The sequence below is a fragment of the Carettochelys insculpta genome, chromosome 14 (assembly GCF_033958435.1).
Source record: "Carettochelys insculpta isolate YL-2023 chromosome 14, ASM3395843v1, whole genome shotgun sequence".
Classification (NCBI taxonomy): domain Eukaryota; kingdom Metazoa; phylum Chordata; order Testudines; family Carettochelyidae; genus Carettochelys; species Carettochelys insculpta.
Window position 1 is genome coordinate 32039344 of NC_134150.1, and position 24092 is coordinate 32063435.

The 24092-nt window shown below is 40.4% G+C and overlaps 1 protein-coding gene across 1 annotated transcript in view; it reads right to left on the reverse strand.

Moving 5' to 3' along the window:
* ADAMTS18 (ADAM metallopeptidase with thrombospondin type 1 motif 18) overlaps nucleotides 1-24092 on the reverse strand; it is a 117183-nt gene that overhangs the window by 21574 nt on the left and 71517 nt on the right. Inside the window, exons 13-17 of the mRNA XM_075008734.1 lie at nucleotides 23115-23245; nucleotides 22857-22980; nucleotides 19892-20136; nucleotides 4022-4163; nucleotides 2510-2636 (exon numbers count right to left, since the gene is read on the reverse strand). Of these exons, the coding sequence (XP_074864835.1) occupies nucleotides 2510-2636; nucleotides 4022-4163; nucleotides 19892-20136; nucleotides 22857-22980; nucleotides 23115-23245 (769 nt within the window). The remainder of the gene's footprint in view (nucleotides 1-2509; nucleotides 2637-4021; nucleotides 4164-19891; nucleotides 20137-22856; nucleotides 22981-23114; nucleotides 23246-24092) is intronic.

The window sequence follows — 24092 nt, forward strand, 5'->3', positions numbered from 1 at the left end:
TGGCGGCTATGGTGATTCAAAAGTGCAGCTTTTCAAATCGTACGCTGCCCATGGGACGGGACCTTCCGAAAGGACCCCCACGGTTTCGAAAGCCCTTCTTCCCATCACCTATCTGGTGATATGCCAGATATCACGAGGTGATAGGAAGAAGGGCTTTCAAAAACTTGGGGGGATCCTTTTGGAAGGTCTCGTCCTCACGGTGGCACGTGATTCGAAAAGTCATACTTTCAAATCACTGCAGCTGCCGTTATGCTAATCAGGTGCTGCATATTCGTTGCAGTCCCTCATTTGCATCTTTTGAACCCGCTCATTAACATGCCCCTTTCAAAAGGAAGGGGCTCATGTAGACACAGGGCAACTGTCTGTCTTAAACTACTACTGAATCAGAGAACATTAGTTTAATGCAGCATGGACCAATGATGTCAAAAACATTTTCATTCACCATTAAATCTGATTCGCAGTATGTATGACATAGTAGCTTCAAAGGGCCTGGAGAACTCCCATAGTAGTAAGGCGGTCGCATACGTGGCCTGTTGCATGATTAAAATAAATGTTATATTTTAAAAACATTATTTGAAGACAATGCCAAGTCAAAATGAAGGCATACAGAAACAGCCTTAAAAGGCTTCTGGAAACAACTGAGATTTTATGTCTATAAGAAACTGAGTCCATTGGATAAAGATGCATTTGGCAGCAGATAAGTCACTTGCAAACAGATTTTGTCTGGTCAAGAAGATTACTTAAAATTAGTATTCAGACAATAGTGTGGCTAAAGGCAACCCAAAGAAACTGCTGAAGCAGGCATATGGGGCTCTCGCATAATACACTACTGCTATTTAAACCTTATCTTTATTTTTTGTGCCTCTACTGTATAATTTGCCATTTGGATTTAATGTCCTCTCTTTTAATTTTAAAATTTTGCAGGAAACTATTACTGGATCACTTTTAAGGGTGTTAAATTTGTTCTAAACTATAAGATTTAATTAAAACAAGGCCATTACAGAATGGAAATCTTTTTGACCTATCCCACCAACATACGCCTGGACAGGGAAACAAATCCAATTACAATTCACTAAATGTGCTGAGTTCATATAAAGATTTTGGGTATGGTGAGTTCAGCCATTTGTCATTATTCCTGTGGGGCATTTCAACTATTCTACTGAGTCTAAATGTCACGATAGAGCAAAATACCTGATGGTCACAGTATTGTGACTTTCATTTCATGTCTCTACCTCATTGTATCACTAATGTTGCCATCACCAGCATTCTTTTTGTTTCCTTTTCCCACACCCACTTCTATCCATGCCTTCCTGGGCTTGGAACAACCTCATGGCCCTAGTGCGTTGACTCCAAAACCCACTTCTTTCAAATCCTTGCTAGATTATCACATCTTCCATAAACCTGATGCCTTCTCTATAAAAAGAGTGCACTAATGTTCCAAAATAAGGCACTAAAAAGTTAGGAAAGAACAGAATTAAAGCTGCTTGTGCACCCTTAATTCAGACCACTTTAGTGAGTGCATTATGATAGCCAGTATACCAGCTGGTGATCTGATCCCTTCTGTGTACATCAGCATCTCCTCTGAGTCACTGGTTGCTTCTCATCTCAGTTGTTTATGTCTTTCAGATTGTGATATTCCTGAATCAGTGACTGTCTTTTTATTGGTTTCACTGACTGCATGATTGGCACTTAATAATCTATTTGGCTTATGCATGCTTCTTGCTGATGTTGTAACAATGATTCTTATATGCCAAAGGGTTTAAAAACAATTAAGCTTTAGAAAACTCCTGTGAGGTGCAGGTATAGCTAATCTTATTTTACAAGAGTCAAATCCAAGGCGGAAAAAATTTAAAACCTTGTTCCTGAGGTAGTCTCACTTATTCACTATTCCAGGTTAATAACGGTGATACAATATGGTTCTGAGGCTACATCTAGACTGTAGCTATAACTGGAAATAATGTATGCAATTTACACGAAGTTATTTTGAACTTGGTGCCATCCAAATGGCTCCAAAGATTGAAATAAGGGGCTATTTAGAGGTTTCCGTTGCTCCTCTCATGACAGGGGGTAGTGGAAATGCTGAAAATAGCTGCACTACTTCGATTGCGGAGAAAAATCTCAGAACTGCTATTTTGAGATATATTTGTATCCCATAATAGCAACAATAGTTTAGACTTAGCCTAAGTGACCCAGACATGCCTGAAGTCATATAAGGAATCCAGAACAGAGTGGCTGAACTGGAACTAGAACTCAGCAGGTGTGGTCCGCAACACCCTACTCAAATCACTAGCCAACAGTGTTTCCCTTTCTTATTATTGTGTAGAAAGTCTGTGCAGCCTGCAATTTTTATTCTATTACTTTTGCTTTCAGAGAAATCTTTATGGGTTAAGATTAGGTATGAGTTATTTGCATTATGAGTTATTTAACGGGATACACCATTCTATATACCTATCAGAAAGCATGGCAAACACAAACATATGATAACACCATAGGATTAAATTACACTTACTATGCTGGGCAGGGATTGACATTGCATAATTTTGTTTCAATTAAAGGCTTTGTCCTTGGGTCACAAAAGGAAGAATTAACTCGTATACGATGATCTTGTAAACAAATAGCTTTTGCTGTAATGTGCCCTAAAGAGATATCAAAAGCAAATACAATAAGATACATTAGATATAAATATCAGGAGAAAATGTAATAGAGTATTAGAGTAAAAGGTGAAATAACAAAGATCAAACTCATCCCTAGCAGAATACTACAGATGTCAATGGAGGAACATGGGAAGGAGCACTTTTGCTACTTGTATTAATGTTAATTCACATGTCTACAATATTGATGTGACAGATGCCACTGAAATAAGATATAACATTTTTATGACAAGCAGTGTGTTTGCAGAATTTCAAACCAGAAGTAGATCTCTGCAAAACGTAACAAACACCAAGCCACTCTTTGAGTTCCATCTACCTGCAGAAGTGAGGAGAGAAGATTTTTGAAAGTTTTTCTCTATAGTTTGGAAACTGTCCATCAAACCCTTTTGTGAATTTTTTATTCTGTCTTTATAGTTATTTTACACTCTTTGAGACTGCTGTTCATGGTGCATATCTACTTTGAACCATATGTGCTAGGAAAGTCAATTGTTAACTTTGCCTATAAAGTTCAACAATATAACATTTAATTTTACAAAATCTGCATTTATCTGAACCCAAACCATCGGAATTTCAGGACCTTCTGAACTGATGAAGCAATTCTGACACACACTATGGGAAATGTGCAAAACAGCTGTGTGTTCTTGATTGCAAGTGCATTAATTCTAAGCCAAACTCCTCTTACCCGACTTCACACAAATAATCCCACTGGAACTTTCTGTGGGACATATACTGGGATCATTCCATATACAGACAGTCCACCAATTTCATTCAGGGCTGCAAATGATTTAAGGGTATTTTACAGATTTACTTTTCTACTTTGTCACTTTACATAGCATCTGCAGGCACAACTAAGAAACCTGTGAAATGGAATCATTTCTGGCTACTGCTATGACCTCATTCATAATTTTTTTAATGTAGACATTTTACCTGTATTCTATAAACACAGGGCCAGATTCTGATATCCCTCCTCATGCCTTACTACAGAAGTGGTTTCACTGATTTGTTCGGAAATAGGTCAATGAAACCCACAAAATAGTCACATGCTCCTCACTTAGATTTTCTTTACACGTTTTCACATGCTTGCTCTCTGTCTTCACTATTTGTCCCAGAATTAATTTTAATGGCAGAATTTAGAAAAAGTAAATAAATGATGTAAGCGTAATAAAAAATATCCTGAGAAAAGAAAGAAAAAGTTTATCGTTCAGTTACATGGATTTCTGAGATGGACTTTGATGAACTCACCTATTTGGGATTAGATTTATACACATTTTGTATCACCTCATGATTTAGATCTTTAGGTCTGGAGTGGAGAGTGGAGGTTTAAAAAAGAATGAAAGAAATAGAGGATGGGATTTAGGAGAACTACCTACCCCCTCCACAGGAAGCTGTACAGTCTGACTGCACTGTCACCCAGGTGTAGCTATGTCTTTTGGCAGATATCTTGTTCTCATTGATGATCTTGGGGAATGTGTATTCCCAAGCAATACCTGGATTTTTCCCTTGTAACAGGATCTACAGAGTTTAGGGGGGAAAAACAGGGGAAATAAATGTGATTCTGGACTTCTTAAGGAGGATGAGAACGTTTCAAAGACGTCTATATAGAATATGTTCAAACATTACATTTTTAAAATAGTATTCAGAAACTAACGCCTATGGACAAAATGCACCTTTGTAACACTCAAGTGCCAGTGGTGTGATGTGGCCAAACCTTGGTGGTACTGGCACTTCACGCAACAGGGAAAACAATGGAATAGTGCACACAGTATCTTCATGATTCGTCACTCTTGGAAGTCAATGAAAACAACCCCTAGCGTTCACTGAGAGTTAGATCAAGTTCAAGAAGTGGAAACATCTTCTGGTAATATGATGTGGCACCAAGAGCCCTATGACAAATTTTTTTTTCATTGTGGTCTTATTCCACATGTTCCCTGGCTACTCAGAATAAATGCCTCTTTAAAACATGGATCTCTGCATTCACTGGGGCTCTGGACAAGTATGGGACTTTTTCTTGTGGTGACCCATCTGCTGACTTAAAGTGAAAGTTCTACTGCTGAGTGTAATTCAATGTCCTGTGTTATGAAGAAGTCTAAGCTAGATCATCCTTTCTGACATTGAGCACATCAGCCAAGTATTTAGCACTGAAGCAAAGAGACTTAAATGTCTTGCTGAACCAGAGTCTAAGTGAGTGAAGGAGGAGCATGGGTTAGGATAGAAGTGGTTGAAGATCTCTCTGTTGCATTTGGGTCTTGGGAATACAAAACAGGCATCTTGCCTCAAAACAGGTGCTCTTGCATGCTTACAGTAACACAGGAAATGCATATGCAATCGCTGGTGAGAAGACTACAAGAGAGTGGACAGCTATGATAATTACCAGCCAAGGTAACTAGACAAGGATCTGTTCAAGTATTCCTAAGATGGGGAATTCTCTTTCTCTCCCGTATGCACTGCCATATTGCCCATCCTATTTTCGGTCTGGGAAGATGTGGCTCACAGTAGAAATTTTAAAGAAAACGTATCTCTTGATTATACTAAAGCAGAAGCCACTTCATTCAGGTGGTCTGGCTGTTGGTGGGAGCTGCTCCTCAATGTGTGTTTTCACTGTGTTTAATACATTACAGGTGAATTACATTGCACCTTTCATGGGAACAACTTCCTTAAGTTTACTGCATTCATTCCAATAAAAACAATACAAGCGCCATAAAAGCCTGACACACATATGAACTCAAATATGAATTGAAGCAGAAATTTCCATTTTATAACATTGTTTTAGATAGAGGAATTTTGGCAGCTAAAAATACACTAATATCCATGTTCCACAGAAACTGTGCCTCGTATGTAACACTTCTAAAATTACAGTGTTCTATTAAGTTTTATTCCTTGAACAATACGATCTGGCCACTACAAAGATATAGAGCAGGTGCCGTTAACTTCACTTCCTAACTACAATTTTCGGTAAGCATTAGAGTTTAAAATAGAATTCTAGTCCATGTTAATGACTGCCTTCAGGGACATTAATAAAATCTGATGGGGAGCCTGTATCACCAAGGCTGGGTCTACACAAGCCCCTTCCTTTCGGAAGAGGCATGTTAATGAGTGGGTTTGAAAGATGCTAATGAGGTGCTGCTATGAATATGCAGTGCCTCATTAGCATAATGGCGACTGCGGCGATTTGAAAGTGTGGCTTTTGAATCGCATGCTGCCCGCGGAGAAGGGGACCTTCTGAAAGGACCCCCCAGTTTTCGAAAGCCCCTTCTTCCTAACACCATATAGGAAGAAGGGGCTTTCGAAAACTAGGGGGAGGTCCTTTCGGAAGGTCCCCTTCTCCATGGGCAGCACGCGATTCAAAAAGCCGCGCTTTTGAATCACCACGGCTGTCATTATGCTAATGAGGTGCTGCATGTTCATGGCAGTGCCTCATTAGCATCTTTTGAACCCACTCATGAACATGCCCCTTTCAAAAGGAAGGGGCCTGTGTAGACACAGTGCAAATGTCTGCTCAAGCAGATCTGTGTAGGTAGAAATCATTGCTAAACACAAGACTTTCTAAAACCAGCAGCAAACTTTCATTGTACCTTTTTATGATCAAGAGCAACATAACAAAATTTTAAATGCAGTCAAGGGATTTAAACTATTCTGAAAATGTGCATATTGGAAAAAAGAAATGACCCATGACAGTGAAAATTTTAGAAGAAATGTACATGATCTCCAGTGCTGTAAAACTGAACATATGAAAGATCTGGACAAAGTGCAATTTACATCTGTAGAAAAAAATGGATGATATATTTTCCACTGCTACTAGCCAGATATTTTATTTCAATCTGTGAATCTTGATATTGATCCAAACTGGGAATATAGGAGTTCAGATTTGCAACAGGCAAATATGTATTCATCCAGCAAAATAATATCATACTCTGGTTTATTGCAAGATTCAGGCACAAAACATCTAACAGTCCTATGAGTTTAAGTTTGGATATTTTATGTGAAACCAGCGGTGGAAACAACAACACTAGGACATGGTTTTCATGCATGTATATAACAGCAATTATGCATGGCCACTTTTGAAGAACTGTCAATGTTTATAGAACACATTTGAAGATGGACTCAAGTGTCACCTAGTAAGAGTACACGTAGAAACTATGTTATTCTGGCCACAATGTCAAACATTCACAACTTGGAAGATATCAGAATTAATGTAGTCTGTGTAACCTTAATTTGGTTTTTCTGAGCATATATATTATGATACACCCTGTAATTACATGACCACATACTTTGTGTCCACAGAACCCCACCTCTCTTGGTGCACACAATGGACGATGTTTGCTTTATGAGCTGCTATTTAATAGTTAGTTTTATGCTTATGGTTTAATGTGCGGTTCCAAGCTTTATTTACTGCACAGTCATCCAGCCATGCTCAGAAGGCAGAATTATTAATTTTGTCCTTGACTTTTCCATAGCTATAGCATGTGGGTTCTTCAGAAATGTTAGTTAATATTTTCAGTGCCTCTGGGAAATCAGAAGGTGGTATTATTCTCCTTTTACTGATGGAGAGTTCATGCACAGAGAGATTTAGATCCAAAATGTCCATTAATTTTTGGTGTCCAATCTCAGACACCTAGGACCTGATTTTTCATTGTAGGTCTCACTATAGAGCACTTTGTGTGCTTAAAGCACAATTCCAATTCACTGAAGCTGCAGCAAAGAGAGAGCAGCCCCACTTTCTCAAGCTGGGCTGCTATAAAATGAGGAACACACCATTAGCAGCCACCTGTGAAATGTTTGGTGTAAATGACTTGCCCATAGTTTCTTAGGAACTCTGTAGGTCAGGCAGGGCTAGAATCTAATATGCCAGGGCAGCATTTTACTGCTGTTAATGTTAGACCATCCTTTCTTGTCCTACAATACCCTGCTTCATTCACCATACACATTCCAACTTTTGTACCGCATTACGCAGGGGGCCCTAAAGGCAACAGGTTCCATCACTGTACAGCACTGCACAGTAGGTCTCTCCTGTGCACTGAATGAGGCAGTGGTGGTGGGGTCCTGTCAGAAAATAAGCATGTGGTTATGTAATTAATGACTGAATTACAACAATCCTTCTCCTGGGCTGTTTCTACACATGCCACCCTCTCCGAAAGTGGCATGCTGATAAACAGCCCAAAATATGCTAATAAGGCACGTATGCATATTCCCGGAACCTCACTAGCATAAGGTCACATGATTTGGAGTCTGGAAGATGCTCTTCTGGACTCCAAAACAGCATGTAGAAGCGTGGCCCCCGGGAGGTCTTCCCCCTTCTTCCTGAAAAAATCTAGCAAATTACAGACACAGGCACATGAAAGGAGCATTATTAAGGTTGCAAAGTCAAGCACTTAAACATTAGGAAATGCTATAAATAATGTTGCCTGGCCAACACTAATTTTCCCTTTCTCCACCCCAGGGCTGTTTCTACACATGCCACTTTCTCCGGGAGCCGCACTTCTACACGCTGTTTTGGAGCCCAGACGAGTTTCTTCCGGACTCCAAATCACGTGACCTTATGCTAATGACGCACCGGGAATTTACATACATGCCTCATTAGCATATTTCAGGCTATTTATTAGCATGCAAAGTGGCATGTGTAGAAACAGCCCTGGGGTGGAGAAAGGGAATATTAGAGTTGCCCAGGCAACATTATTTCTAGCATTTCCTAATGTTTAAGTGCTTGACTTTGCAACCTCAATAATGCTCCTTTCATGTACCTGTGTCTGTCATTTGCTAGATTTTTTTTTATAAAGCAATCTCAGTGAACAGAAATTCTGTGGTCAGTCATCACATTGGCACCGGCGTGAGCCACCATCAGAGTTGCATCCTTTATATCTACCACAAAGATCTCTGTCACCTGAGCTAGCAGCAGTTGTCAACTGCTATGTAGACTAGCCCTACAGCGGGGGACATGAGAGAAAGTGCTTCCACTGGTTTGCTCAGATACTTCCTGATAGCAGAGGAATTGAATGCAGGGATCTTAGATTTCATTCCAGCCTCTGGAAGGGAGTGTGATCGTGTGGGCCCATTTCTGCCAAATCTTAACCGCTTTGGCCATGCTTAACAACCTCTCACTGTCCCAGTCCTGTCTCTTTCCCTTCGCTGGCTCCTCACCCCAGTCCCATTCTCCACACTGCACCACTGCCAGCCCCCATTCATCAAGCTCCTCATGCCAGGCCCAGTTCCCCCGGCCTCTACTGGCTTCTTGTCCCGTCTTTAGCCTTACCCACATCCAGATCCCCCCTTGAGGCTCCTTATTGATTCTGTCTCCTTCAGCCCCTGAACCTCCAGCTGCCCTTACCCCAGCTCTCCATCCTCACTATTGCCTAGTCCCAGTCTTCTTGCCTTCTTTCCCAGCCCAATCGAATGTCCAGTTTATGCTCTTGTCAACCTTCAGTCCTAGTCTCCCTTCCACTCACTCCGATGCTTGGACTCAGTCTACTCTCCCCACCACTCCTAGTTCTGGCTCTTGACCCATCTGCATTTGGAGCAGGCTATTTCCTCCTCCTGTCTGGCAGACAGGCCACTCCTCCGATTTTACACCTGACAGTCCTGCTTTTGTGATGTCCATCCTCTATCCGGTACTGAGAAAACAAACAGATGTGTTTTGTCAGGTTTCAGATAGGGGACATCATAATGCACAATGTGCCTGCCAGAACCGTCCCCCAGCCAGCTTGACCTCTTGTACACGCAGCCATGCCAGTGGTCTGCAGGGTCTGCAAAATGGCGTCCCTTGTGCAGTGTGACCTCATGTGCACTGTGTGAAGTCAGTGGGGATAGGATCATTCCAGCACGGGCAGGCCAGTGCCATATCCCTTGGTTCCTACTGTCTGGTGCTCTGGGAACGTGCCACTGGTCATACTGTTGCCTGGGCATCCACAGGGGTCACTGAGAACTCTGATCTGAGTTCTGCAGCTCATCCCCAGCCCACCGCATCCTAGATGGTGATCTGTGACAAACAAGATCTGCAATTGCCTGTACAGTACCTCAGAGGTGCAGGTAAATACAGCAGCAGCAGCCCACTGGGGGCTGGTATTTGCCCAACCCTGGGCTACAGCTTTCAAATAAAGGTAAACAAAGTTTTTATAGTATGGTAAAAAAAAAAAATAATTCCTCCCCACCCGCAGTCTCATTCTCAGAAATAGCCAAACTACTTTGGCTGATATTTTTCAAACAATAAAACAAACAAACAAAAAAACCCAAATTCTCAAGCAGACACCCAATATGTAAGATCTCAGCCCAAATGATTAAAAATTGCCAAAGATAAAAACAAATGAATATGGGTCTTACAATGACCCATGGCAGGCCACTGCAGTGCTACCAAGTTGGTCTATAAAAGAAACTGAATGGCTACTACAAAGAATTTGCTGGTGGAGAAAAGTAGTTCAGTAATAATTATTTACTACTTAGCATGTAGGCATTCCAATCATGTAAAATTGTGCTATATTTTACAAATCTCAGAGTCCTTACCTCAAAGAGCTTTACACATAGTGATGTCTTATATTTACTGTAATCCCCAGAAATAGCTCTGGTTAGTCCATTCAGGCTACATCTAAATAGCAGCACTATTCTGAAACAAGAGATTTTGAAATACCTTATTTCAGAATAGCTTGTCCACACACAAAATGCATTTTGAAATAGCACCCAGCATTTCTGGGTCCATAGCGCTATTCTGAAATAGTGCCATCAGATCCTTTTATGGCTTATTTCAAAATAGCACTATTCTGTGTCTTAATAGAACTGGTTTTGAAATAGGAGTTATTACTTGTAGAATGAGGTTTACCAGAATTGACGCAACACACACATTATTTCAATTTTATTTCAAAATAGTGTATGTGTTATTTAGATGCTGCCAAAGTTGTGTAACCTTGTTGTGTAGACACAACCTCAGTGACCCTACACAAGTGACCAAACAAATGCTGCCATACGAAACGTAAACTGATTCACAAAGATTTTATGCCTCTTTTGTAACAATATCATACTATGAAATTCCCACAGGAAGAAAGTTGTCAGTGATACCAGTAATAATTACACATTATTTATTTCTACAAATGGTTGTCTTTGCAAATGAGTCTAAATGTTTTTTAAGGCAGCATTGGATTGCTGATGATAGAAGCGGCTGGGGAAGGTGAGTAAAGGAGTGTGAATTACTGCAGCCATTGAAGAGGTATACATTAATTCCCTATTTATATTGTCTCAGCTATCCTTGCCAGGAAGCAGCATAAATTAACCACGTGTTCATAGAAGGAGATTCTGGGAGAACATAGATTGCATTTGGAATCAAATTTGTTTGTAGGAAGGACCTAATGCCTCCTTATACCCCATCAAAGCTTCGTAAAGGGGGAGAATAATCTAGCTATTTTAAAATATTGCAGATCAGGTACTGTACAACTGAAAATTGCATAAGTATAATTTACATTCCACGGCATTCATGTTACATGCATTGTATAATGTTCATCTAACTTATCATCAGAAAAGTTACAATTTGCCAAAGAAACAAGCCTATACATAGTTCTTCTATTATATTTCCAAACATTCACTTTAAAGCCCTTCCTTAAAAACCTAATATTTAAAGTCTGCATATATAGCCAAGTTGTTAGACCTACAAATTTGGAAAGACCTCCAACTTCAGTCTACTTAACTGGACTCATTCCAGAGACTTTTCAGCCAACTGGCATTTGCTCCCAAATTTATATCTGGCAAACAACCTTCTTAAGCATTTCCAGGTCCTCTGTAGAACTGTTTAATGTCTACCTTTAACACACCAACCACCTGACTTCAGACACAACACTCAGCAGCTTGGACTGCAGGGTGCAGAGTTATAAAATTTACAGCTTTGTGAGTTTGAAAACCTCAGGCGCTATGGCTGGAATCTGCCAAATCTATTCTGAAGAAAGAAACTACACTTTTTGCTTCAGACATAAAATGTTAAAACAATGGATAAACTGAATTCTCTGGAGTAAAGGAACCTTTTCTTTTGCTGCTAATTTTGGTTTCAAAGCTAAAACAATAAATTTCCTAAACCAGCTGTGCATCTGCTTCTCTGGTTAAAGCCATATTTTTTCATTACTATCCCAAGGTTCCCGTGTAATACCTAACTTTGTAAGTCAAACCTTTTAAATGCCTATCAACACATCCTTTTTATGAGTGGCTTTTTAAATTTTACACTGGGTTTTCATTTAACAAACATAAATTAAGCCACTGAAAATATACCTACTATATTAATTTCATTGACTAAAGATAAAAGCTTGGCAGTGCCTGAGATACAAGACAACTTACAAATGCGAAGCCAGTATAGAAATGACTGATTAGTTCTGTGAAGGGCAGGTAGAGAAAAGCTTTCATTACAAATAAATATATAAATAAAAACTCATAGAACTATCATGATAGTTTTTATCTACCTGTCATTTACAGAAATAGTCATTTGTTTTCCCAACAGTTTAAAACAGGAGTGGGCAATAAGCAGCCTTGCGGGCTGCTGGACATATTGTTTACCTGCACATCTGAAGATATGGCTGCTTGCAGCTCCCATTGGCCAGAAACAGTGATTTGTGGCCAGTAGGAACTGCAAGGGGCCATACCTGTGGATGTACAGTTACATAAATTGACCGGAAGCCTGAGAAGATCATTGCATGTGGGTTCTTCAGTTTTCACAAATCATGAACCAATCAGACATTCAATGAACTGCCCTTCCAGGTAGATTACAAATCTAATACATTTCCTTGGCAGCCTAGTTACAAAACAAAACAAATTTTACTTCTATTATTTTTCAACATACTGAGTTAGATTCTGATTTCATTTACACCTCTGTAAATCTTGTTACTCCACTGATTTCTACAGAATTTACTCTGTTTATGCTGATGTAAACAAGATCCAAATTTCATGTGCCATACACTGCAGGAGACTGCCAAAAAGGCCTATTAGGAATACAAGAACGCCGTACTGGAGTGGTTCAGCTACTTTCCTGACTCTGAGGCTTTGTCTACACTAGTTCCCAACTTCGAAGGGAGCTTGGTAAGTAGGGTGTCGGGAGATTATTAATGAAGTGTTGTGGTACATATGCAGCACTTCATTAAGCTAATTCTCCCCCATGGCAACTTCGAAGTGTTAAACTTCGAAGTGCTGGCTTGCATGTAGCTTGAAGAGTAAAGGGATTTCGAAGTAGCCCAGGCACATTGAACTACCCCTACCCGCAGGTTAGCCACAGCTACACGCAAGCCATCACTTTGAAGTTTAACACTTCGACACTCTACTTACCATGCTCCCTTTGAAGTTGGGAGCTAGCATAGACACAGCCTGAGAGAAGCTAATAACAGATACTCCAGAGGCAGACACAAGAACCACAGAAGGGGAAGGTTTTACTGCCACCTGTCATTTGGTTGCTGGCTCAAGCTATAAAGCACAAGGGCTTATATCCTTTAAAATTTCTAGAAGACATCATAGTATCTTACGAAAAATCAGGACTCTAAGCCAGCGTCTCAAAGGTCATCCTGTATGTTTTCTTTCTGACTGTCAGCAGTTTCAGATTTATCCTCTTTTGTTAACATGTTGCCGTCTTTGTACTGATCACATGCTAATGCACGATTTTAATGCACAATTGCTAAAACCAGGACCTTCTCATCTCTTATGTAGGACCCCCAGCTGTATCTTATAAGCACATCTCTGATCTCCTCAAGTCAGTCACCCTTTAGGGAAAATCAACGCAAATGTATCATCTAGTAGCTAACAACAAATGTAATACTTCATACTGCAATCTGGCTGTCTCCCTGTGGCAGCTAGATAATCGGTAAAGTCATTCCACCTGGCTACCTTTCCCGCCTTCTCATTTGACAAACAGGAAGCGATTTATTGGATTTAATTAGACACCTTCTCTTCCTGTGAATGTTCACTTATTTGTAAAATACTGCATCCATCTGTTACTACACCGAGTTTTCATTTTTCCTGATTCAATCTCAGCTACGTTTGCTGAAGACTTTAAAGTTCCCAGTGATTTTATGTCATGTCCTGTTATCCTTATATATGGTAGCACTGATAAAATAGACCAATGAATAATCACATCCAATCAATTCATCAATCCATAGCAATACTACTTCATTCACTCTCACAGCTATGATAAATCGCCCACTAAATAATGGCATTCATTTAAACCCTGAGCCACAATTCTAGCCAATGGTATGGAGTGACTGTTTTAAGCCATCAGAAGTTAGAGTAACCACTCCAATATCCTTTAGAAATCTGCATGGTTTTTGATGCCCAAGTTCTCTTTGTTATTCTGCTTATTCACGCAATATAGAGAACATATGAAAGGCTTAATTCCTGCTACTGTTAGGCCTGATTTCTAAGGTTCAGCAAATGGCATATTGAACCCACAGTAAGTTCTTTCTTGAGCTAAACCTCTTGCTAAATTATTTGAAGGGAAAAAAAAAAACCACTGACAACTTCTTTAAATTGAAACCAGGTGACCTTAAATTACCTATGTCTGAATCTCAGACAAATGTAAGTGTTGAGAACTGAACTTCATTTAAAAAAAAATCCAGTATGTCTCCACTTAAGATGACAGAATTGCAATACCAAAACCATATGTTAAAAGCCTAGTATTAATTCCTGATCTCAGATTATCATTTAACTATCACATTTCTACCACCATAAAGTTTTGTCTGTTTTTTTCATTCAGCCAAAATCTGGCCATTTGGGAGTTAGGTTCTAAATCCACAAAGGATCTCGGCTTTTGCTGTTTCAGTTTTCATTGGCTTCTGTAAACCCACAATCATCAAACTATAAATATTACTAACTTTAACTTCAGGACTTTGCACTGATTCCGAGAAGTGTCAATATACAGACTAACTGCTGTGCTTTACTACCTGAGATACCATTTGTTTGCCCTATCCAGAAAAGCTCTGGTAGATTTTGAACTCTCATAGAGCTTTTTCACTTTTAACAAGGTGAGTAATGAAACAACATTAATTCCTTGGTCTCATCACAATTTTATTCTCTTCCACCAAAAACAGTTGGCCGTGGAAGTCCATATTTTTTCCCGCAACCTAGCTAAATTATAGATTCACTCCCATTTGTCTTCCTTGGTATGACTGGCTCCCATAATTATATATAATATGTAATATTCCAACATAAACATGAAAACTGCTGTGTCATGCTTTTCTTGCCTTTCACCAATTTTGAATAGTATTTTAATGAACACTGTAAAGTTTTAGATTAAATGAGGTGCTCTGCTGAACTCTGACTGGATGGAAAAACCAAAAACCTCTAGGGCCATACTGCATTTTTCATGAGTTAGCGGAACCTTAGGACAAAATTGTCACTGTTCAATGTACCAAGGCAGGGAAGAAAGGAAGCATAAGGTCCCACTTGCTTCCCTGAACATCACAAGGCTTGGAGAGAGCAACATCCACATTTCTGCTACTCCTCCCTGGACCAGGCTGGCTGGGAATGAAGAGGAGGCACACACAATGAGTGGATGGAACCTCTACCTGGACCTGCAGTGCTGCAGCCACCAGAGCTGAGCAGGCACAGTTTAAGGCCAGGAGATACAGAGCTCATCCCTGATATTTCCCCATTAGAGGAAGAGGGGGAACTATGGACCCAACTGTGCATGTGGGTGATGTCCCTTACTGATGGCCTTTTGTAAAGCTGTGATTGTTAATACTTTATCTCCTGAAAGTAAAGGGAAAATGATGTGTGCACAACAGAAAGAGAAAAATGATTCAGGGACCCTAAAAACTCGCCGCTAATTAGGAAAGTTGGATAAATTTCTTATTTAAAAAACCTTCCCCTTTCTTAACACATGCTTCATGCTGTGCAAACTGGATCTCATAGAGATGTTTTGGTGAGTGCCAGAATGCATAGGTAAGTAGGCTCAAGCAATGTGGCTCTACCACACAAAGGACCCTAGTAGAATATGCAACCAAAGCACATATCAAACCTTGCACTTTCATGCACATATGTAGGAACCTCACTGCTCTTGCTGGGCAAACATTTATTCCATGAACACAAGCAAATGCCAGCTATCCACATACTGTTGGTTTTTACAATGGTATCCATGGTGCCTCCTACAGAAATCTTTCCTAGAAACCAGTAAATGAATCACTGTTGGGTCTCGGAAGAATACGTACATAAATAACGCCTCAGAGAGACAATGTAGGTTAGGTAATATCTTTTATTGGACCAACTTTTGTTGGTGAGTGACACCAGCTTTTGAGCTACACAGCCTTCTTCTTCAGGGCTGGGAAAGTTCTGAGTACCTTGACCAGGTCTAAAGAAGAGCTTTGTGGAGCTAATTGTTTCTCTCTCTCACTACCAGGTTGGTCCAGTACAAGATATTGCTTTATTTATCTCAATAATATCCTGGGACTAACATGGCTGCCACACTGCATATAAAGTATAGGTTGAACCTCCCTCATTGGCACCCTCAGAACCTGACCTGTTCTGAATGAGGGAATTTGCTGGACAAGGGGTGGTCCCCTGCTTAATGGACCCCTTACCTGCACCTGGGCTGATGTCCCTGGCCCCGTCCCTGCACAGCCACAGCTACAGCCCTGGCAAGGGAACTGGCACAAGCCCTCTGCCAGGCTGCCAGCTCAAGCCCTAGGCAGGTATCCAGTATGGGCAGCCAGGCAGCTGGTGCTGGGAGCCGGGCAGCCAGTCCCGGCCAGGGAGCCCAGCAGCCCAGCCAGCTCTGGCCTTGGGCCGGGAGCCAGCACAAGCCCTGGCCAAGGAGATGGCACCAAGGACACAAGCCCTGGTCTCCCTGGACAGGTGTGGCATACCCCGTCACTGGGCTCCTGCCCACTGTTCTTACAGCAGCCTCTCAGCCAGGGCTCTCTGACCCAGTAATATCTGTGGTCCTGCCGGACAACATATGTTGCTGGATAAGAGAATTCTGATTTTGAGAGGTGCAACCTATATCATATACATTTTAAAAAGAAGACCCATTTTTTTAGATAAAACATTGCCAATGTATAAGGGCCTGATCCTGCAAATACTTATTTACAGGAGATAAAAACAGTGAAAAATGTTGTCAGGATTGGGCCCACATGCTTGCTGTGTATGCTTCCTTGAAAAGGTGCGAGGTTAAGAATCAACATGGTCAAACACCCCATATGATAGGCTGTTTGCCTATCTATGTACATATAGTTGAGGCAGGATCTGCTTCATCATTTGCTCTGAAAATAGTGAATTGTCATGGTACATTTTAGGAGCATGCTGGGTATCTAAACATGGATTTGGATTTGTGTTTGTTTATATTTTAGACTGGCTTTTTCATAGCTTAGCACAACTATCAAGGCCAGAATAGTGTACTCTTTGAAAGCAGCACACTTCGCAGTGTTTTAGAAAAAAGACCACTGGATGTCCCTTAAATTGGAGAGGGTAAACAAATATTAACGGTATTCCACAAATTATATAATTTTGATACACACAAGTCCTACACACATTATGGCTTTTTTAGTCATTAAAACCCCTGCTTGTCAATACTGGTAGTGTAGATATTTCAATAAAAATACATGGGAAGTTTAAATAAGCTCTCACAGGAGCACTAGCTAGAAGTTCAATGTTAAGCCTAAGTGAAACTCTTCAACATAATTTGATAGAATAAAAATAGACGAGTTATTTGGCATTAAAATCAGAATTTTAAAATATATTTTTGCAGCAAAACAGGTCATATGCTATGTCAATGTACTATTCATACTTCAGTTTTTAGGATTCTAATAATATAGATCAAATTATGCTGCATTATGATAAATTAGATTCCCAGTATTTTAGTGTAATATTTCTTAACATTTGTATGTACACTTGTAGCTTTGATATAAGGCTATTTTGGAAATGAGTGACCAGACGGGGCTTTGTGTCCGAAATTATCTGGACAAACTGAAGAAATGGTCTAAGGTAAACAGGATTAAGTTTAATAAGGACAAATGCAAAGTACTCCACCTAGGAAGAAACAATCAGCTTCACACATATAGAATGGGAAGCAACTGTCTAAGAAGGAGTACTGCGGAAAGTGACGGGGTCATAGTGGACAACAAGCTAAATATGAGTCAACAGGGTGATGCTGTTGCCGAAAAAGCAAACATGATTCTGGGATGTGTTAACAGGAGTGATATGAGCAAGACACGAGAAGTCATTCTTCCACTCTACTCAGAGCTCATTAGACCTCAATTGGAGTACTGTGTCCAGTTCTGGGCACCACATTTCAAGAAAGATGCGGAGAAACTGGAAAAGGTACAGAGAAGAGCAACAGCAATAATTAAAGGTCTAGAGAACATGAGATATGAGGGAAGACTGAAAGAACTGGGGTTGTTTAGTTTAGAAAAGAGAAGATTTAAAGAGGACATAATAGCGGTTTTCAAGTACTTCAAAGAGGGTTACAAGGAGCAGAGAGAAAAATTGTTCTCCTTGGCCTCTGAGGATAGGGCAATGGGCTTAAACTGCAGCAAGGGAGGTTTAGATTAGACACTGGAAAAACTTCCAAACTGTCAGGGTGGTTAAACACTGGAATAAGCTACCTAGGGAGGTTGTAGAATCTCCATCGCTGGAGATATTTAGGAGCAGGTTAGATAGACACCTATCGGGGATGATCTAGATGGTGTTTGGTCCTGCCAAGAGGGCAGCGAACTGGACTCGATGACCTCTTGAGGGTCCCTTCCAATTCCAGTGTTCTATGAGTCTGTGATCCTATGTATCATTTGTAAGGCTAAAACAGTCATGTCAATACACAGAGAATGAAATAAATCAGTAGCTCTTAAAACAGCCCAATTATATTAAGAAATATAAAATATTAAAAAATCCTTGTGTGTCCTTCAGCTGTCCCTCCCAAAAGCAAAGCACAAAGGCCAAACTTCAATCTCTTTGGCTTTGATGGGTTTTAAGGACTAAATTAAGCACAGACTTAAATATGTCCCTGAATTAGAGCTTTAAAGACTCAGAAAACTTAACTCTTAAATATTTCAGATAGAAACTGTACGAAATAACTGTAAAGGTCTGGCTAATACTACAGGAAGCCAATAAAACAGAAAATTCACACTAGACTGTAAAGTGACCTTACTATGGCTTCATTTTACTGCACAAAGGAATGAAGGAGAGGTGAAATGTGAAGCTCTAGACTTGCTAATCATCATTGGTAAGTTTCAGCAGGATACCACTTATTTCAGATTGAAAATATTTCATATGTTACCGGGTAGGACCAGACACGGCTGCCTCATAGAAAGATGTACAACACTGAACATCATTCTCCACATATACTCTGAAGGAAAAATTATTTGCATTTGGTGACGGTATACTCTGAGCTCTAGTGCATGGGGTGGGAAAAAGATGAATTCCCTCGGGAAAGTGCTGCTTCACCACTCTGACAGTGAAGAATGAGTCACAACATGCCAAATGGACAAGACAGAGGTTCCAAAGACTTGCCAGTGACTTCCAGAGAAAGAGGTAAAATCATGTAGTTAGGGCCTCTTTAATTATCATCAACTACAGTTGGGCATCAAGTGTTCTAGGACACTTTAAAGGAAAGTCTGGTAAAGAAACTTGGTAGGTAAAGGGTTTTCTTTACTCACAGCAAAAGTGCTGCAACTTTAAAACAAAACCAAGTCAAAAGTTATATGAGCACTAAGCTTACTTTCTGCCCACTGATCTCTGATGCAGAACGCATGGCAGAAGGACCAGCTGATAGTAACCTGATTGTGAAAAATCTTGTTTTTCTTTAGTGCCACATGGTTTTAGCTACAAACCGGCATGAATGGAAATTGCATAGGCACCCAGAAGCAGTGTTCAGACAATCATTGACCTAATCTGCATGCACAACAGCCTGTATGTGCATATAGTTTCAGAGGCAATATTTTAAAAGGTAGCTCTAAAACTTTACCATGCTGTTTGGTATTTAATTTACACATCACTGAGTTTTATTGTATAACACTTACTGAATGAAGCTATAATCTCCATTACAATTGTGTGGCAACTCAGAAATCACGCTGTGTAGTGTGTTTTACACATTTTCCTTTTCAGTAGCCTTGTGACAGTTTACCAAATCCCAGACCTCGACAAACTGGTTAAAGGCCTTTCAGTCTAGCATGACTATACAATTATGTCTGAACAGTACCATGACTTAATGCTATTCTTTAATCTGTCTGAGAGCGACCGCGCTGAGCTAAAGCTGTCGTTGCTAATTCTGTAATAGACATCAATGATAGAATAAACAGAAGAAAGCTTACTTCAAAGACTAGTGTCTCATTAGTTGGCCCTGCTGCGTATAGGCTTTCAGGATGATTAAAAGAGCGCTGATAATCAAAAATTGTTCCAGCAAAGGAGAATTTTCCTGGCCAGTCGATTGTCCAGTCCCCAGTTAGATAATACTTCTTATTCAGGTTGCGCACTGCAAGATAGCTTGTGGAAAGGTTCAGTTCCTGGATGTCAATACTACGTGCTCCTGCTGGAATGGTGACCACAGGATAATAATCTAAAATGAAGGAATTAGGCAATATTTTTCCCAACTGTCATAAAATAATGTTCCTTATTTTGAGTAAACCAGGGACTATATACATATAGACCTGATCCTTCAAATTGCTGCTTTTGATTTATGAGGGTGCAACAACATGGACTTTACATTTTCTATACCAGTTTATAATGGGAAGTATCAGAGGGGTAGCCAAGGTAGTCTGTATCTTCAAAAACAACAAGAAGTCCTGTGGCACCTTACAGACTAACAGATATTTTGGAGCATAAGCTTTTGTGGGCAAAGACCCCCTTCGTCTTTGCCCACCAAAGCTTATGCTCCACAATATCTGTTAGTCTCTAAGGTACCAAAGGATTTCCTGTTGTTCTATAATGAGAGTAACTCAGTGGGTGAATCAATCATTGGAATGCTATTGTTTTTTCTTTCTTGACTGAAGACAAGACAAATCAAGATTTTTCTCATGATTGATTTATCTGTAATATCTATAATATAACAGGACCAATATACTTTTAGGGTGAAATGCAACAAAATGGAGGGAGAGTATGCAAGGCCTTATACAGGACTAGATCTTTCAGATAATGAGGATCTGCCTTAAATAGAGGCCATTTCCATTTGAATGAATTTCAATGAAAGTGCTTTACCAAAACATGCAGTAAGGATTTCTGCGGGCCCCCAGCCAAAATTTTTCCCATTCTGAAATCTGGTCACACATTACAAAATCACTTGGATGATAAACTCCCAGCTGTTTGTTGATTTTGTAAGACACATGCCATTTACTTTCGCAGTACAGGTTGAACCTCTCTAGTCTGGCACCCTCAGGACCTGAATAGAGCCAACCCAGAGAATTTGCTGAATGACAGAAGGTCAATATTGCCTAGCAGCATTGAAAATACTTCCACTAATTGAGCTCTTAGATGACATTTAGAGATAAATTAGAGCTCAATACCAGTGCAGTACAGTGAGAGCCAGGACTGGTAGCTGGAATCAAACTTTATGGAACCACAGGAAACTTGGCCACACCCATGATAACTGGACATTGGGCTAACTAAAATCAGGCTGGACAACAGATGTAGCCACACTAGAGATGTTCAACCTCTGTAACATTTTAAAGATATATATCTACATCTTATATACTGATATGTCCCCATTACCATAGAATCTGACCAGACAATTTTTTATGTGTGTAGCCCTACAACATGCCTGTGAGCTAGAAAATGCTATTATCCCCATTTCACATCTGGTAAAACTAAGGGAGACTAAATGACTTTCCCAAAGTCACACAGGAAGTCTGCGGGTTTCCCAATCCCATTGTCAGAATTTTAACCACTGATCTATTCTCTCTCTCTCTCTCTCAACTGAAGATGACTCTCCTGAGTTGCATGTGACATGCTGGCCCATCCATGGGATTCAGCTGGTAAGGTTCCAATCAATTACATCTTAAAATAGGAATAAATTCTTTCTGATTCCTAACACAACAAGAAGCATCTACATGTTTGCAGGGGGGCCCACAGAAATGCTGGGCCCTGGGCAAGGTGGCATGAAGTTTGAGAATCCTGCTCTAAACTATTTGATCTTGAATGAGATTGTGGAAGATATAAAAAGTTGTTCACAGACTAGTGACAGACCTGCAGGCCCACCTACAAGGGAAGAGAATTTACTGAACTATAGGTCACTATTGCCTAGCAGCATTACCAACACAAAGGAAGGAGTGACTCTGACTCTGCACTCCTGGAAGTGGTGGGGCTTTGGGCAGAAGGGACAGGTTTGGGACTAGCCTCCTCCCACCAGCCCTTCAGCCTCAACAGGGGCTCTGGCTGCTGCCCCTGCTTGGAGTATCGGTGGCAGAAGCGGGGAACCCTGGGTCCTTTTGAATAGCTGGGCTCCAGGGCAGCTCCTTCCTTTGTGTTGGTAATGCTGCTAGGCAATATTGACCTTCTATAGTTCAGCAAATTCTCTTCCCTTGTAGGTGGGCCTGCATGTTTGTCACTGGTTTGTGAACAACTTTTATATTTTCCCCAATCTCATTCAAGATAAAATAGTTCAGAGCAGGATTCTCAAACTTCACCACACCTCAACCCCCTTCTGACAACAGAAACTGCTTCACAACCCTGGGGTCAGGAACCGAAGCCTGAAACCGCCTGAGCCTCACTGTTCTGGTGTGGGGCCAAGCCTGAGCCCCACCACTTTGGGCAGAAGGCCCCAAGCTGAATCTCTGGTCTTCAGCTCCAGGCAAGGGCCTGTAACCTGAGCCCCACCACTCAGAGCTGAAGCCCTCAGGCTTTGGCTTTTGCCCTGGCCCTGGGGCTTTGGCTTCAGCTCTGGGCAAGTCTATGCCTGGTGACCCCATTCAAATGGCATCATAACCCAATATGGGATCCCAACCCATAGTTTGACTATTGTTGGTTTAGAGAGAGATTTTTCACTCACCTGTACCTTGAACATTATACTCTTTGAACATTTTTGTAATTAAAAAACACACAACGGGGAGAACGGTAAGTAGTTTAAGAATAAAATACTTGAAAATTAACTATGGAAGACTTGTGATCGTAGTTTTCTTGTACCTTATGAAGAGCAGAGGTATGAACTCTCCTCTCACTCTCCCTGTGAACTTCAGTTCACATCTGGACCTTGAGCCACTTCCCTAGTGCATGAAGCGTCATATATACTACATGTGGATCCAGCAGAGTAATGAGGTGATGATCATGAGAAACAACTTTTCTTACCATTAGCTTTGTGCTGGATCAAGTATTGGCCTTTAAAGAACTTGCACGTTGAATTATCTCCTTTACAAACTCCACAGGCATCCAAAGCAGCTTTTGAACCAAGTCCACGATCACACCCTACTTGCTGAAAGCAAAAGGCCAGAAGTAAAGGACTCAGACACAAGAGAATTTCAAGTAACATCTGCATAGTCTATTAAGGAGTCATTTGTCCACTTTAAAAATGGCATTGTTACTTAAAGAAACTTTAGTTTATCTTACTTCACAAATTCCATCAATGCAAACATCATATGTGCTCTGGGAGCATAAGGTTCCATCTTTCACTTTGCTGGACATTGCAAAGAAAAAGTCAAAGTCTTCAGCTGTGCAGTACAATTTACATCTATCTTCCTCTGAAAATAGGAGGAGATATACAGATTAGGAAAGGGACAGAGAATATGAGAGTAACTGTCATAATGCCAATATATATCTCTGATACACCTCCCACCTTAAATACTGCATGCAGTCTAAGTCACCCCCTTTCAAAAAATCTTTTAAAATTGAAGCAGCACAGAGAAGAGGAACAAACATGATTAGGGATATGGAACAGGTATAAAAGGACTGGGACTTTTTGGCTTGAAAAAGAGGTGATGGGGCACAATATTGCAACATTATAAACAGGGTGTAGAAAGGGAACGAGGAAATTCTATTTACACCATCACATAACATAAGAATGAGGGGGTCGTTCAAAAAAATTGATAGACAGGAGGTTTAGAACAAACAAAAGGAAGCACTTCAAGCACTCAGCTGTACAAGTAATTGCTGAGAGGTGTTGTGAAGGGCAAATGTATAACAGAGTTCAAAAAAGGTTTAGGTAAATCTATTAAGGATAGGACCATAGATGGTATTAGCCAAGATGCTCAGGGATGCAACTCTCTGCTCTTAGGCTGTGTCTACACTTGCATTCCTCTTTCAAAAGAGGCATGCAAATGTGGGAAATTGAAAATGCAAATGAGGTGCAGATTTGCATATCTGACACCTCATTTGCATATTCTTATTTCGAAATAGCATCTTTTGAAAGAAGAAAACCAGTGTAGACCCTGCTCTTTTGAAAGTAAACCCCATCTTCGAAAGAATCCTTCTTCCCATAATAAAAAGGAAGAAGGATTCTTTCAAAGATGGGGGTTTACATTCAAAAGAGCAATGTCTATACTGGTTTTCTTCTCCCAAAAGAAGCTATTTTGAAATAAGAACATACAA